This window comes from Glandiceps talaboti, chromosome 17 (genome assembly GCF_964340395.1).
Source record: "Glandiceps talaboti chromosome 17, keGlaTala1.1, whole genome shotgun sequence".
In the NCBI taxonomy this organism is placed as follows: Eukaryota; Metazoa; Hemichordata; class Enteropneusta; family Spengelidae; genus Glandiceps; species Glandiceps talaboti.
This window is the reverse complement of record NC_135565.1, coordinates 23,263,594-23,277,601: the sequence shown is the minus strand read 5'-3', so window position 1 is coordinate 23,277,601 and position 14,008 is coordinate 23,263,594. Positions and strand designations below refer to the sequence as shown.

Below are 14,008 nucleotides of genomic sequence, written 5' to 3'. Positions count from 1 at the left end.
CTACTAGTACTAGCTGTTTGGTACCAAATTTTTAGTGTTTGCTGTGTGATTGAGAAAGGTGTTTGTAGTGTGATTTTATAGAGTATCTATGCCAAAATTGCAAATCTCCACACTACAACCTAGTATACGCCGGTAGTCTACTGTGTATAGAGTATACAGTATGCCAAAATTGCAAATTCTCCACACTACAACCTAGTATACGCCGGTAGTCTACTGTGTATAGAGTATCTACAGTATGCCAAAATTGCAGATTCTCCACTCTACAACATAGTACAGTCTACTGTATAAACTATCTATGCCAAAATTGCAAATCTCCACACTGCAACGTAGTATCTGCCGGTAGTCTACTGTGTATAGAGTATCTACAGTATGCCAAAATTGCAAATTCTCCACACTACAACCTAGTATACGCCGGTAGTTTACTGTATATAGAGTATCTACAGTATGCCAAAATTGCAGATTCTCCACTCTACAACATAGTACAGTCTACTGTATATAAACTATCTATGCCAAAATTGCAAATCTCCACACTACAACCTAGTATACGCCGGTAGTCTACTGTGTATAGAGTATCTACAGTATGCCAAAATTGCAAATTCTCCACACTACAACCTAGTATACGCCGGTAGTTTACTGTATATAGAGTATCTACAGTATGCCAAAATTGCAGATTCTCCACTCTACAACATAGTACAGTCTACTGTATATAAACTATCTAAGCCAAAATTGCAAATCTCCACACTGCAACGTAGTATCTGCCGGTAGTCTACTGTGTATAGAGTATCTACAGTATGCCAAAATTGCAAATTCTCCCCACTACAACCTAGTATACGCCGGTAGTCTACTGTGTATAGAGTATCTACAGTATGCCAAAATTGCAAATTCTCCACTCTACAACATAGTACAGTCTACTGTATATAAACTATCTATGCCAAAATTGCAAATTCTCCACTCTGCAACCTAGTATACGTCGGTAGTTTACTGTATATAATAGAGTATCTACAGTATGCCAAAATTGCAGATTCTCCACTCTACAACATAGTACAGTCTACTGTATATAAACTATCTATGCCAAAATTGCAAATCTCCACACTGCAACCTAGTTCAGTCAACTGTATACAAACTTGAACACATTCTGGAGTATACATTTTTCACAAATTTGCTCTCATTTAAACAATAGTGAAGTCTTGTTTTGTTTTATTACATGTACATGCTCTCCTGAATTTTATACTTGCATTAAAACAACAGTCATCTGTAGAGGTGTGTTAGTACATGCATACATTATATATTGACAGATGACTACTCTTTCTTTCATTGGATGTGTTTTAGCATGCAAGGGACACCGAAAATAAAAAAAATAAGTACAATGAAATTCCCCGAAATCAACCAAAAATAGTATTTCTCATTATGATTTATTTTAACCAGTTTATCAGTTTTAAAACTACAGGACCATGTATGCTTAGAAATGCTGTACAGCACATTACAGGTTACTGCTCACTGACCCTGTTTGATGCAATCATACAGAAACCAATGAGAACTACACATACTACACTTTTGGATAGCAAGTTTGAATGATTATGGTTTCTTGCTTTAGTTTGTGAAATAAACTAATGTAGAGATGAAAACATTGGTTCCAGCATATGACTTGTCTGTTTCTAGTTACTATTAATTGCTTAACATCAAATTAAATCTTTCAGATGCAATAAATTACAATCTTCCTAACTTATACTATAGTGAAGAATGTTCAGTCTAGGTCTTATTGGTTTCTGCTTGTCTGTGAGCCAGTGAACAGTAACCTGCATTGTGCTGTATCCACATTTGTGAATCATTTCTATAAGAGACATTGAGAGCCAATGAACAGTAACCTACATTGTGCTGTATCCACATTTGTGAATAATTTCTATGAGACATTGAGAGCCAATGAACAGTAACCTACATTGTGCTGTACCTACATTTGTGAATAATTTCTATGAGACATTGAGAGCCAATGAACAGTAACCTACATTGTGCTGTACCTACATTTGTGAATAATTTCTATAAGAGACATTGAGAGCCAATGAACAGTAACCTACATTGTGCTGTACCTACATTTGTGAATCACTTCTTAAAGAGACATTGATAGCCAATGAACAGTAACCTACATTGTGCTGTACCCACATTTGTGAATCACTTCTTAAAGAGACATTGATAGCCAATGAACAGTAACCTGCATTGTGCTGTACCCACATTTGTGAATCACTTCTTAAAGAGACATTGATAGCCAATGAACAGTAACCTGCATTGTGCTGTATCCACATTTGTGAATCACTTCTTAAAGAGACATTGAGAGCCAGTGAACAGTAACCTACATTGTGCTGTGCCCACATTTGTGAATCATTTCTACAAGAGACATTGAGAGCCAATGAACAGTAACCTACATTGTGCTGTACCCACATTTGTGAATCACTTCTTAAAGAGACATTGATAGCCAATGAACAGTAACCTACATTGTGATGTATCCACATTTGTGAATCACTAGACATTGAGAGCCAATGAACAGTAACCTACATTGTGCTGTACCCACATTTGTGAATAATTTGTATGAGAGACATTGAGGGCCAATGAACAGTAACCTACATTGTGCTGTACTCACATTTGTGAATCACTTCTTAAAGAGACATTGAGAGCCAATGAACAGTAACCTACATTGTGCTGTACCCACATTTGTGAATAATTTCTACAAGAGACATTGAGAGCCAATGAACAGTAACCTACATTGTGCTGTACCCACATTTGTGAATCACTTCTTAAAGAGACATTGAGAGCCATTGAACAGTAACCTACATTGTGCTGTACCCACATTTGTGAATAATTTCTACAAGAGACATTGAGAGCCAATGAACAGTAACCTACATTGTGCTGTACCCACATTTGTGAATAATTTCTACAAGAGACATTGAGAGCCAATGAACAGTAACCTACATTGTGCTGTACCCACATTTGTGAATAATTTCTACAAGAGACATTGAGAGCCAATGAACAGTAACCTACATTGTGCTGTACCCACATTTGTGAATAATTTCTATAAGTGACATTGAGAGCCAATGAACAGTAACCTACATTGTGCTGTACCCACATTTGTGAATAATTTCTACAAGAGACATTGACAGTCACATCTTTTAATGAATCTCACTTTTATGTCTATAAACTATAAAAATGTTTATGGAGTGTAGTACACTCCGATCCTGATGATCGATGTGGAACGAGACATCACAAAAATTATATTAAGAGGGCCAATTATCATACAGGGCTAGCTAAGTGCTAGTTTTCTACAGGGTCCTCTAAGCCTTCTAATTTCGTATTCACTTCCAAAAAAACATTTTGACTCAGTCTTCATTTATATTCATATCAGTAATCATTGTGTTTTATTGTATTGTATTTTACAGGAGGTTGCTGGTAACAAACTTCTAAATGATACTCAAAAAGAAGTACTTTTATCTGCCATATCAACAAAATTAGTAGTTCCTAGAGAAAATATATTTTTAGAAAATAGTCAAGTAAGTACATTATTGCATTATAAATCTACATAAATTATTGTACTAATTAGTTCTTTTATCATGACCAAGGGTTCTAATTACTTCTAAGTAATGTTTCACAGGTCGACAGGTTCTGTCAAACTGTCCGTTAGATGGCATGTTTGATGGACCTGCACGTATGAAACTTTATGAAAATCTTACTTAACATTACTTTTATAGTCTGGCACAACAACAATCTTACTAATATAGCTACATTTTATTGTCTGGCACATCAAAAATCTTACCAACATTGCTACATTGTCTGACTTGGCAATATAATTGGTACATTTCCTGTATGTGGAATTACCAGTACACTGACAAATTGACACCAGATTATTTTATTGTGTAATAATCCACTCAGATATTAAGGATTATGCCTAGAAGAGTTTTAGAAAGTTTTCAATAATTACTGATGTTGACATTTAGTGTTATTATTTATTTTCAGGGCAATGTCTTTGATATGTATGTATTTAGTGATAGTAATAGAGAAGAACTTATACCAGCAGTAAATCTAAAAGACGCACTAGATATAGTACAACTTAACAAATTACTACCAGGATTCTCAGTAGAAAATATAACTGCCCAGGTGAGTTCAAATTATTGTAAAATTATAGTACTGTGTCAATATACATGTATGCTTCTGAACATTCAAAATATTTGACAACAGCTACGCATACACATACATACATACATACATACATACATACATACATACATACATACATACATACATACATACATACATACATTCATACATACATACATACATACATACATACATACATACATTCATACATACATACATACATTCATACATACATACATACATACATACATACATACATACATACATACATACATACATACATACATACATACATACATACATACATACATACATACATACATACATACATACATACATACATACATACACACACACACACACACACACATACATACATACATACATACATACATACATACATAGACTCAAACATACACATACACATGCAAAATATTTGTGTCAAATTTTATATTATGCAGACACACATACACATTTACATATGAATTATATGTAATATATGCAGATACACATATAATGTATTGATATGTAACATGATAAATACACAATTTTATGTATGCACACATACACACACACACACACACACAAACAATACATGCACATTGTATACATGCAGACTCATACACAATATACTAATCCACAGAATGTCATGCACTGTGTGACCCAGCCCCCAAGGCTGAGTAATGATTCCTATACACCCAGTGTCCATAGAAAAATACATTCAGACATCAGAGGAAATACTGGAATAATATGTATTTTATGTTGAACTTATTGAAAAAGTGACAAAAATGTTTTAGTTAATAGTTGAAGTGTGTACATTTGGGCCGTGATGATGTTTAAAACTGACAGGGTTCATATATATATACATACATGTAGATTAGCATTACATTGTAAAGGTTACTAGTCTGGTATTATTTATATATGTAATATGTACACGACTGGTATTATGTGTAATACAATGTATATGCAATATGTACACACACAGACATATTAAAAATTAAAAATTTAACATTAATATCGCGATCTGATATCCATAGTTGATGAATGTTCTCAATCATTCAGGTATGAAGTTAACAATGTAGTAATTACAATCTGACCTGGTGTTGTTTTGAATGGCAACAGTTTCACATCCTATCCTATTCTACCCTAAGGAACACATATACATGTATACCAAATTTTTCTGAAAATCAGCCCTAGGTGATTATTTCAAATAGTGAAATTCGGGGACTCAAAGAGGCAGCTACATAGATTGTAGAAGCCCAGGGCGAGTATTCGGCCGAATATGTAATACTTATGTACCATACATTATTGCAGAAATGAACGATGTTGATATCACTTAATTTAGGAAGAATGGTTGAAGATATAAAAATAATTAAAGACCTACTGCTTTGTAATGTTTATTACAGTTTTGACACAATTCTCTCGTGCAAACATTTACCAATGTATGTACATGTACATGTATGATACACCAAAAACAACCTTACATAGTTAATATTAACAGGTTTGAATTGATACCAGGACAAGCTGATAGAGAACATTGGTAAAACTGAGTGACAGAGTTAGCAAGTAGACAGACTACTAGTACATTGGAGTGTATATTATGTTGTTGACATTGACCTATTTTCAGTAGGATAATTACTAAAGAATTGTCCAATAAAATATGAACATTACAGATAACACTAAGATGAACAAAATGGGTTCATTGCAGATAACACTAAGATGAACAAAATGGGTTCTTTACAGATAACACTAAGATGAACAAAATGGGTTCATTATAGATAACACTAAGATGAACAAAATGGGTTCATTATAGATAACACTAAGATGAACAAAATGGGTTCATTATAGATAACACTAAGATGAACAAAATGGGTTCATTATAGATAACACTAAGATGAACAAAATGGGTTCATTATAGATAACACTAAGATGAACAAAATGGGTTCATTACAGATAACACTAAGATGAACAAAATGGGTTCATTACAGATGACACTAAGATGAACAAAATGTGTTCATTACAGATAACACTAAGATGAACAAAATGTGTAACGATAACCAAAGATATTCTTGCCATTGTTGTTATCAATACTGTTTTGTTTTTTCCCACACAGGAGAAATATATTGTTACGTATGATGATGTACCATTCTGGGAGACTAGTTACTTTCCATATGTTATAGGAGCAGCTACTGCAGTCTTTATTTTACTGTTAGCCTTGGTAAGTTAGATTTACATCTCTGGAAACTTGCATAGCTTTAAGTTGAGTGGTTGTATGATATGTATGTCTGGAATAATTTTTGTTTGTTTACAAGATACGTTGAGTTGTGATCAGTGTGTCAAAATACAAAAAATTAATGATTTGGTATTGTGTAGTCTGTAATATTTGTACAGATATGATATTGTTGTATATTCTGTGATATTTGTACAGATATGATATTGTTGTATATTTTGTGCTATTTTTTTTTTTAGATTTGCTATTGTTGTATAAAAAGAATTAAAAGGAAAAAGGAAGAAAAAGAAGCCACACATGTGTTGTATCCACCTATTAAACCAGAATTCAAATCAGGGAGAAAAGTACAACCAGAAGCTGGCCAGATGTATGCACCAGTGGCAAGAAGTCAACCAATCAAAATCATCAAAACACCTGGACTGCTTGAAAGGTATTCATATACAACCAAAACACCAGACATATACCCTGTTCAGACATGCACGGTAATGCCACACACTGTATATAGTTTTAGCAAACCATCAGGCAAGCAAACTTGGTAGGGTGATAGGATCCAGTTGTAAGATTACACCATGCAGCACTGACGTAACTGTGTATGTCTGAACAGGGTATCAATCAGTCCCAGACATTAACCTGTTGAAATTATAAATACACCTGGATTATCTGAATGTATATGCAGATCATATGCAAAATTGTATGGGTGTCCAATCACAACTTGAATCAGTGTGTTATTTTAAATATTATTTCCATATATCTGGTAAAAAATTAAAGTATATAACTTAGAAGTTAGAGAGAGAACATGTGCGTTTGCATGTCAATCTTTATGTACCCAATAGAAATCACAAAATACGAAAAAAAAAACACCCAAAAAACTATGGCTTTCCTATTGTAAGTTTTTTTGTGTTTTTTTTTTGTAGGAGGGGTTCCAATGCTTCATTAACAATAGATTTGAATGGTAAAGGAGGTGCTACCGGGGAATTTCACTATGGAACACCACCAAAGGAAAGGTGAGTGTAGAATTTCACTATCATGGTACACCACCAAAGGAAAGGTGAGTGTAGAATTTCACTATGGTGCACCACCAAAGGAGAGGTAAGTGTAGAATTTCACTATGGTACACCACCAAAGGAAAGGTGAGTGTAGAATTTCACTGTGGTACACCACCAAAGGAAAGGTGATTGTACACAGATACCTTCCTTAGGATATCAAGTTAGGTTGACCTGGTACCATTGTATACACAGAATACCTTTCTTAGGATATCAAGTTAGGTTGACCTGGTACCATTGTCTACATAGATAATATTTTATACTAATGAGCATAATATTTATGATTTGCATTTCAGCTCCAGTGAAGAGTATCTTTCATCTGCTGGTAATAGAATGACAAGAAAACAGTTACGCAATTCTTTAAAAAATGTTCGAGCTCTGCATGAGGAGTTCTGGGTAAGTCACTATAAAGAATACATGTATTGAAACTAAAATTGCTAGGCATCGTGGTGGTGATGATGTAATGATGTAGCAGTAATGCCAGCAAACGGACACTTTGGAAAAGCCTGTCGACCTAAACAGGAGAAACGTTATAACTAATAAGAACTCTTGGTTGTGGTACAAGAATGTACGATTGATATGTTTTACTGACATGATGAACTTTGATAATAGAATTGTAATCATCCAACTCAATGTTTTCATTTTTCTACATTTTTGACAGTCAGGAAGTATTTTCATAGTAATGTTGATTTCTTAGTATAAAGTATGTTTTCCTCTTTTAGGATATTCCAATGAATTACCCGGAATCCATTGATGTTCCAGGATCAGGAACAAAAAACAGATATCGTACAATTCTGCCTAATCCTCATACTAGAGTTGTACTGCCAGAAATTAGTGATGATCCTCTGTCAACATATATCAATGCAAATTATATACGGGTAAGTGATAAATATATGCCCAAATATGGTATCATGCAAATTATATATGGGTAAATGATAAATATATGCCCAAATATGGCATCATGCAAATTATATACAAGTGAGTGATAAATATAATGCCCAAATATGGTATCATGCAAATTATATATGGAAATATATGGTAATTTATGCAAATTGTATGGGTAAGTGAAAACACCCGCCCAATATGTTGTAATTTATGCAAATTATATGCAGATTAGTGATAGAAGTATGCTATATTATGGTAATGTTTGCAAATTACATACAGGTAGGTGATAGAACCATTCATAAATATGGAAATTGATAGAAGTATGATAGAAGTATGACAAAATATGATAATTTATGCAAATTATGTGCAATGATAGAAGTATGGCAAAATATGGTAATTTATGCAAATTATATGCAATGATAGAAGTATGGCAAACTGGTAATTTATGCAGGTAAGTGATAATGTATAACCAAATATGGTAATTTGTACAAGTTACATACTGGTAAGCGAAATAAGTTTAAGCAAATATTGGTAATTTATGCAAATTTTTGAAAGGGTAAGTGATAAATGTATGCACAATATGGTTGAGGTACATTATGGTCATATATTTTTGTTGTTGGTTAACAGGGGTATGACCAAGAAGAGGTAGCCTTTGTGGCTACACAGGGTGCAATGCCACACACTGTCAACGACTTCTGGAGAATGATTTGGTTTACAAACTCACCAATTATAGTAATGATCACCAAGATAAAAGAGAGAAATAAGGTAAGTATATATTATAAGAGGATTCCCATCATGCATCAGTGCAATTGTGGTGTACTTTAGGTATTTGGATGAAAGGTTGCTGTGTTCTCTCTGGCTCTACTTTAATGAGAGTAAAAATTCTGCAAAATTCTGTAAAAATCATACTGTGCAATTATTTGCTGTCATTTGCATAATCTTTAGCATATTCATTAGAATACCGATATACAGTATTGTATTCAATTTGGTACATATAAATTGCTAGTATGTATTGAATGTCTGCTCAAACAAACTATAAGAAATCGCCAAAAAACTATCAAAGTATAGATCCTACCCCTTAAAATTATACTCAATGAGTGAAAGTGTGATACAAAGTACTGGAAGTAGGAGTGAAAATACCCTGTATATCTACTCTTGTACGGTACTCACAAATCATTATCTTCTCTTAATTTTATTTGTGTTAATCTGAAAAAGTAAAATTCACATTTAGTAATGATTAGTAATTCATATTTCATCCTGTTTATAATCAATTTCTAATGTAAAAAAAAAAGCGCTGACAAAATTGTGAAATAAATACATCATTTCAAAGTTTTTAGAATGACTGCGGAGGTACTGAAATCAATTACGGTGCCGTGCAATGTTGTTGTTTTTCCAATGGTTTGTGATTCTGTGTCAATATTCCTAAATAAGAGTACCAGTACTTTACTTTCAAAGTGATTTACATTGGTTTGTATAACCACAATATGTTGCTGTCTGTGATATGTGATGTAATCATAAAACAAATGATGCAGACAGACATTACACAAAGGAATTTTTTATTACCCCTCCAGACATGCAACAATTTATGGCCTAAATGTGTATCCAAATGAAGGTTATATTTTTATAGCTGGTAATAAAAATGTTATTCAATGAAAAACAGGATTGAAGTGATTATATTTGTCATATTATTGTGAATTGCATGATAGACATCATGAGATAACACATTTACATGCAATTGACAGAAAAACCCCCACTGAACCACATATTGTAAAACACATACCAGTATACACACACCCCACCTGACACACTCATACATACAAGCACACACACACACACACACACACACACACACACACACACACACACACACACACACACACACACACACACACACACACTCACACACACACACACACAATATTAATCAGTTTGTAGTGAGAGGTACATTGGTATATTTAATTCTGGAAAAAAAAGTGAGATATTCAGCATATATATATATTATATATTATTTTTTATCATAAAAGATGCATATAAAGTTAACTTGAGGTAGAATATCCCATGGAGACCAATTCTCCGTAAAAATCACTGGAGGGGGACTAATTCTCCTGAAAATCAAAGTTCTAATAATCACACCCAATTTTACCATAGGAAGACTTAAAGTGTTTGTGGTGTATTTGAAATGATATTAAAAGAAAGTTTGGGGCTTACTGTTATAATTATTAATTTTAACTTGCTTGTTACATATTTTCACCTTTTTACATGAGTTTCTTAGTGAATAAACTATTAGCTAGACATTTGGCTGGACATGCAATTTTTTACATCACAATTTCAAGAAAACAACTGATTTGTTTTTAATGATCTTTTTAAATTAAGATACATCTTACATCATATTCCACTGTTTATCAGTTAAGAACAAGAAAGGAAACAATTGAGATTTTTTTGTATTTGGTTTTAAAGTTTAAGTTTAAAGAAAGTTTATTTATTTTCTAAAGTGCCTTTTCTATTTATTAATATTCAAAAGCGCTGTACATAAAATAGATTTAAAAGTAAAACAATATAATAAAGCTAAAAACAACAAATTGGTTACAATAATTACAAAAAGGCTAAAATGACAATTTCGTAAAAGACACTTGGTAAAAAATTAATACAGCTTATAATATTGTTTAAACAGATGTGTTTTAAGTTCACATCTAAAAAAATCAACATCAGTGATCAGCTTTAGTTCTCCAGGAATTGAGTTCCATAGCTTTGGTCCACAAATGGTAAGCACTCTGTCATTTAGTGTATTATACGATCGAGGTATAACAAGATGTTGACTACAGTCGTTACACAAATTGTAACGAGAATTGTTGGTACGTGTGAACGAATCCTGGATATACAAAGGTGCTTTACCATTCAAAGCCTTAAAAACTAGTAAAATTACTTTAAAATCAACTTTTGCCTTGACTTTATTTATTTATATTTTCAGGTGAAATGTGAACATTATTGGCCACATAAACAGGGAGTTTATGGTGATATAGAAGTAATTGTGGACAGAACTATAAGAAAGGACGGTTATATACTTAGAAATATGACAATGAAGGTAGGTTTTCCTAAACAAAACATTTACCTGGTAAATTATATGGTGGTGCTCTTTGTGGTGCTAAAAAGATAGCTGGACTACTATAAGAAAAGACTTATATATTCAGAAATATGACAGAGAACGCACATGCACATAAATAAAGGATTTACATTGTATACCACATGGTGGCACTCTTCATGAGATATGGCAGTTTGTAGAATAACGTAAAATGTATGATGGACACTAGTAAATATTAACTCTGTTTATTGAGTTTTCCATAGGCTGTCCTAGTAATGTTATATGGATGTGTCTAGGAAGTTAGTTAATATAGAACTATTCGTTCTAAAAAGTATTGTTGAAATTTCTCTCTACTGATAAATTCATTTCATTTCATAATAATTTGTTTGCATACATATTTACATACATGTAGTCATTTGATTGTATCGTATACAGGAGGAGGGTACATTGTCCATGTTGTTGAGGGTACATTGTCCATGTTGTTACAAAGAATTGTACACCCTAGTAACAAATAATCTTGTAAAATGTGCATGGTTTTCTCTTATAAATACGTTTCCCAATAAATTTGATGGGTAACCCAAAGGGAAATGACCATCTAGAATTCAGGTAATTTTGCAAATCTTGGTACTCAACAAAAAATAACAACAACTAAAGGTAAGAAACTGCTGTAAAGTGAGGATCTTGGGTAAATTTGGTGTATTTACTGCCCCTTTTAACAAAAACATTTGAAAGTTATCTGTATTGTATTATCTTGTGATGACCAGTTGATGTTATTGATATATTACAGTACTTAGATGAGGCGAAGTCAGTCAAACACTATTGGTACACTGCCTGGCCTGACAATAAAACACCAGACACTGCCAAACAATTACTAGAGTTAGTTGAAGAAGTGGAACGCAATCGTTTTGATGAAGATGGTGAGGAAGAACAACCGATTGGACCTGTAGTTGTACACTGCAGGTAGACATGCTACTATTACTATTATAAATAATTCTAAAGCATCTATTGATTATTTGTAACCTTGTATCTCAAATCCATGACTGTTAGTCACCCACAGTCTATGCTGTATAGTAGGGCATGGCAATTTGTACTCTGGAATACAATGTTTTATATGTATATTAAGGCAGGGTTATTTCTTCTCTGTACCTGGCAACCCAGGTCAACCTGGTACAAGGCAATAGCATGGCTGTTACATCACTGCAGCATGGCTGTTATGTTACAACACCAAGTGTTACGAACACTACACATAGCATGGCTATTATAGTATAGCACTATGGCATGGCTGTTACGAACACTACACACAGCATGGCTATCATAGTACAGCACTATGGCATGGCTGTTATGACACTATACCATGGTCTGCTGGAATACACCTGGTCCTTATAGCCATATATACAGTGCTATTTGTTACTTTTATCCAAGTAAAGTGACATTTACTGAATATAGCTACAAATGTAGGTTGACAGTCAGTGATGCACTTGATGAACTATCAGAACAGTGACAATTTGTAAAATACTGTTTGCAAGTTTGTCATACATAATTTTTTAAAAACAAATTTAATATTTTGTTTGTTATAGTGCTGGACTTGGTCGTACGGGGTGTTTTATTGCAATTAGTATTGGTGTGAGACAACTACAGGAGGAAAGTATGGTGGACATTCTTGGAATTGTATGTCAAATGCGATTGGACAGGTAAGATATGGCTGTGTTTCAAAGTCATTCTTCAATGTTATTATCTCATTTTTTTCTACAAGTCACTAGGTTGGTAGTGACAAAACCCTTAGGTCATTTAAGTACTTTCCAGGTGAATAAAGCAAAATATGGAAATATAATTGTGCTGCCTCATGCATAATTTATAAAAATAATCATGAAAATAGTGGTAATAAGGTAGTAATAATATGAGAACATTTGATGGAAGCAAGTTCATCATTTTGTTGTTTTATTCGTTTCAGGGGTGGAATGATACAGACCAATGAACAATATGAGTTTATCCATCAGGCTTTATGTCTGTATGAGAAATACCTGCCAGACACTGTGGATTAGAGAAATGTCATACAGGACACAGTTAAAGTTGACAATCCTACCCGGATAGTTAAAGTTGGCATCCCTGCCCAAATAGTTAAAGTTGGTGATCCTGTCCACTTGGTGTAGTCAGATGGAACCAGACTAACTACAACAGACTATAACTATGACAACAGTCTGTAACTATAACAACAGATTGTAACTATGGCAACATCTGAGGGGCCATTACTAACAGTGGTTTTGTACTGGTGTTGCTATGTGTGTGTCTGAGAGATGACGGATATCCTGCATCTGGTATAGAGTACATTTTATTTTTGTCAGGGATTTACATTGTTAAATAGTTTTTAGATGCCTACCAACCCTGCATGGACCAGTAATTTGATATCACCCTATGGTATTGAAAGCAAGGGGTTAGCCAGTGTGCAAGCAGAAAGAGTGGTTGATTTTTGTGTTTCAAATAGAAACTGAGTAGTTGTAAGTGTATTAAAGTTGTCATGCTACAAATGTAATCAAATGATTCAACTGAAATGTCTTCTCCAAACAAGTGGGACCAAACAATAATGAAATTTTAAATAGCTTTTAATCTATATGATCTACATCAGGGTATTTA

General features: G+C 33.5%; 1 protein-coding gene across 1 annotated transcript; it reads left to right on the top strand.

Moving 5' to 3' along the window:
- Positions 1-2,531: 2,531 nt before the first annotated feature.
- On the top strand, positions 2,532-13,473 carry LOC144448214 (tyrosine-protein phosphatase non-receptor type 5-like). Its single transcript, XM_078138368.1, has 13 exons — positions 2,532-2,578; positions 3,392-3,536; positions 4,000-4,140; positions 6,254-6,358; positions 6,610-6,800; positions 7,285-7,374; positions 7,710-7,809; positions 8,136-8,291; positions 8,926-9,063; positions 11,267-11,380; positions 12,165-12,337; positions 12,955-13,068; positions 13,329-13,473. Exons 1-13 carry the CDS (start codon positions 2,532-2,534, stop codon positions 13,417-13,419), a joined length of 1,605 nt encoding a protein of 534 aa, XP_077994494.1. The 3' UTR covers positions 13,420-13,473.
- Positions 13,474-14,008: the final 535 nt, after the last annotated feature.

What these genes read in the sequence shown, in the direction of transcription:
- LOC144448214 (XM_078138368.1), top strand. Translation starts at nt 2,532, where the DNA reads ATGAACAGTAACCTACATTGTGCTGTACCCACATTTGTGAATAATTT. An exon ending in GGAACACCACCAAAGGAAAG is followed by an intron (nt 7,375 to 7,709) that starts GTGAGTGTAGAA and finishes TTTGCATTTCAG; the next exon opens with CTCCAGTGAAGAGTATCTTT. An exon ending in TCAATGCAAATTATATACGG is followed by an intron (nt 8,292 to 8,925) that starts GTAAGTGATAAA and finishes GTTGGTTAACAG; the next exon opens with GGGTATGACCAAGAAGAGGT.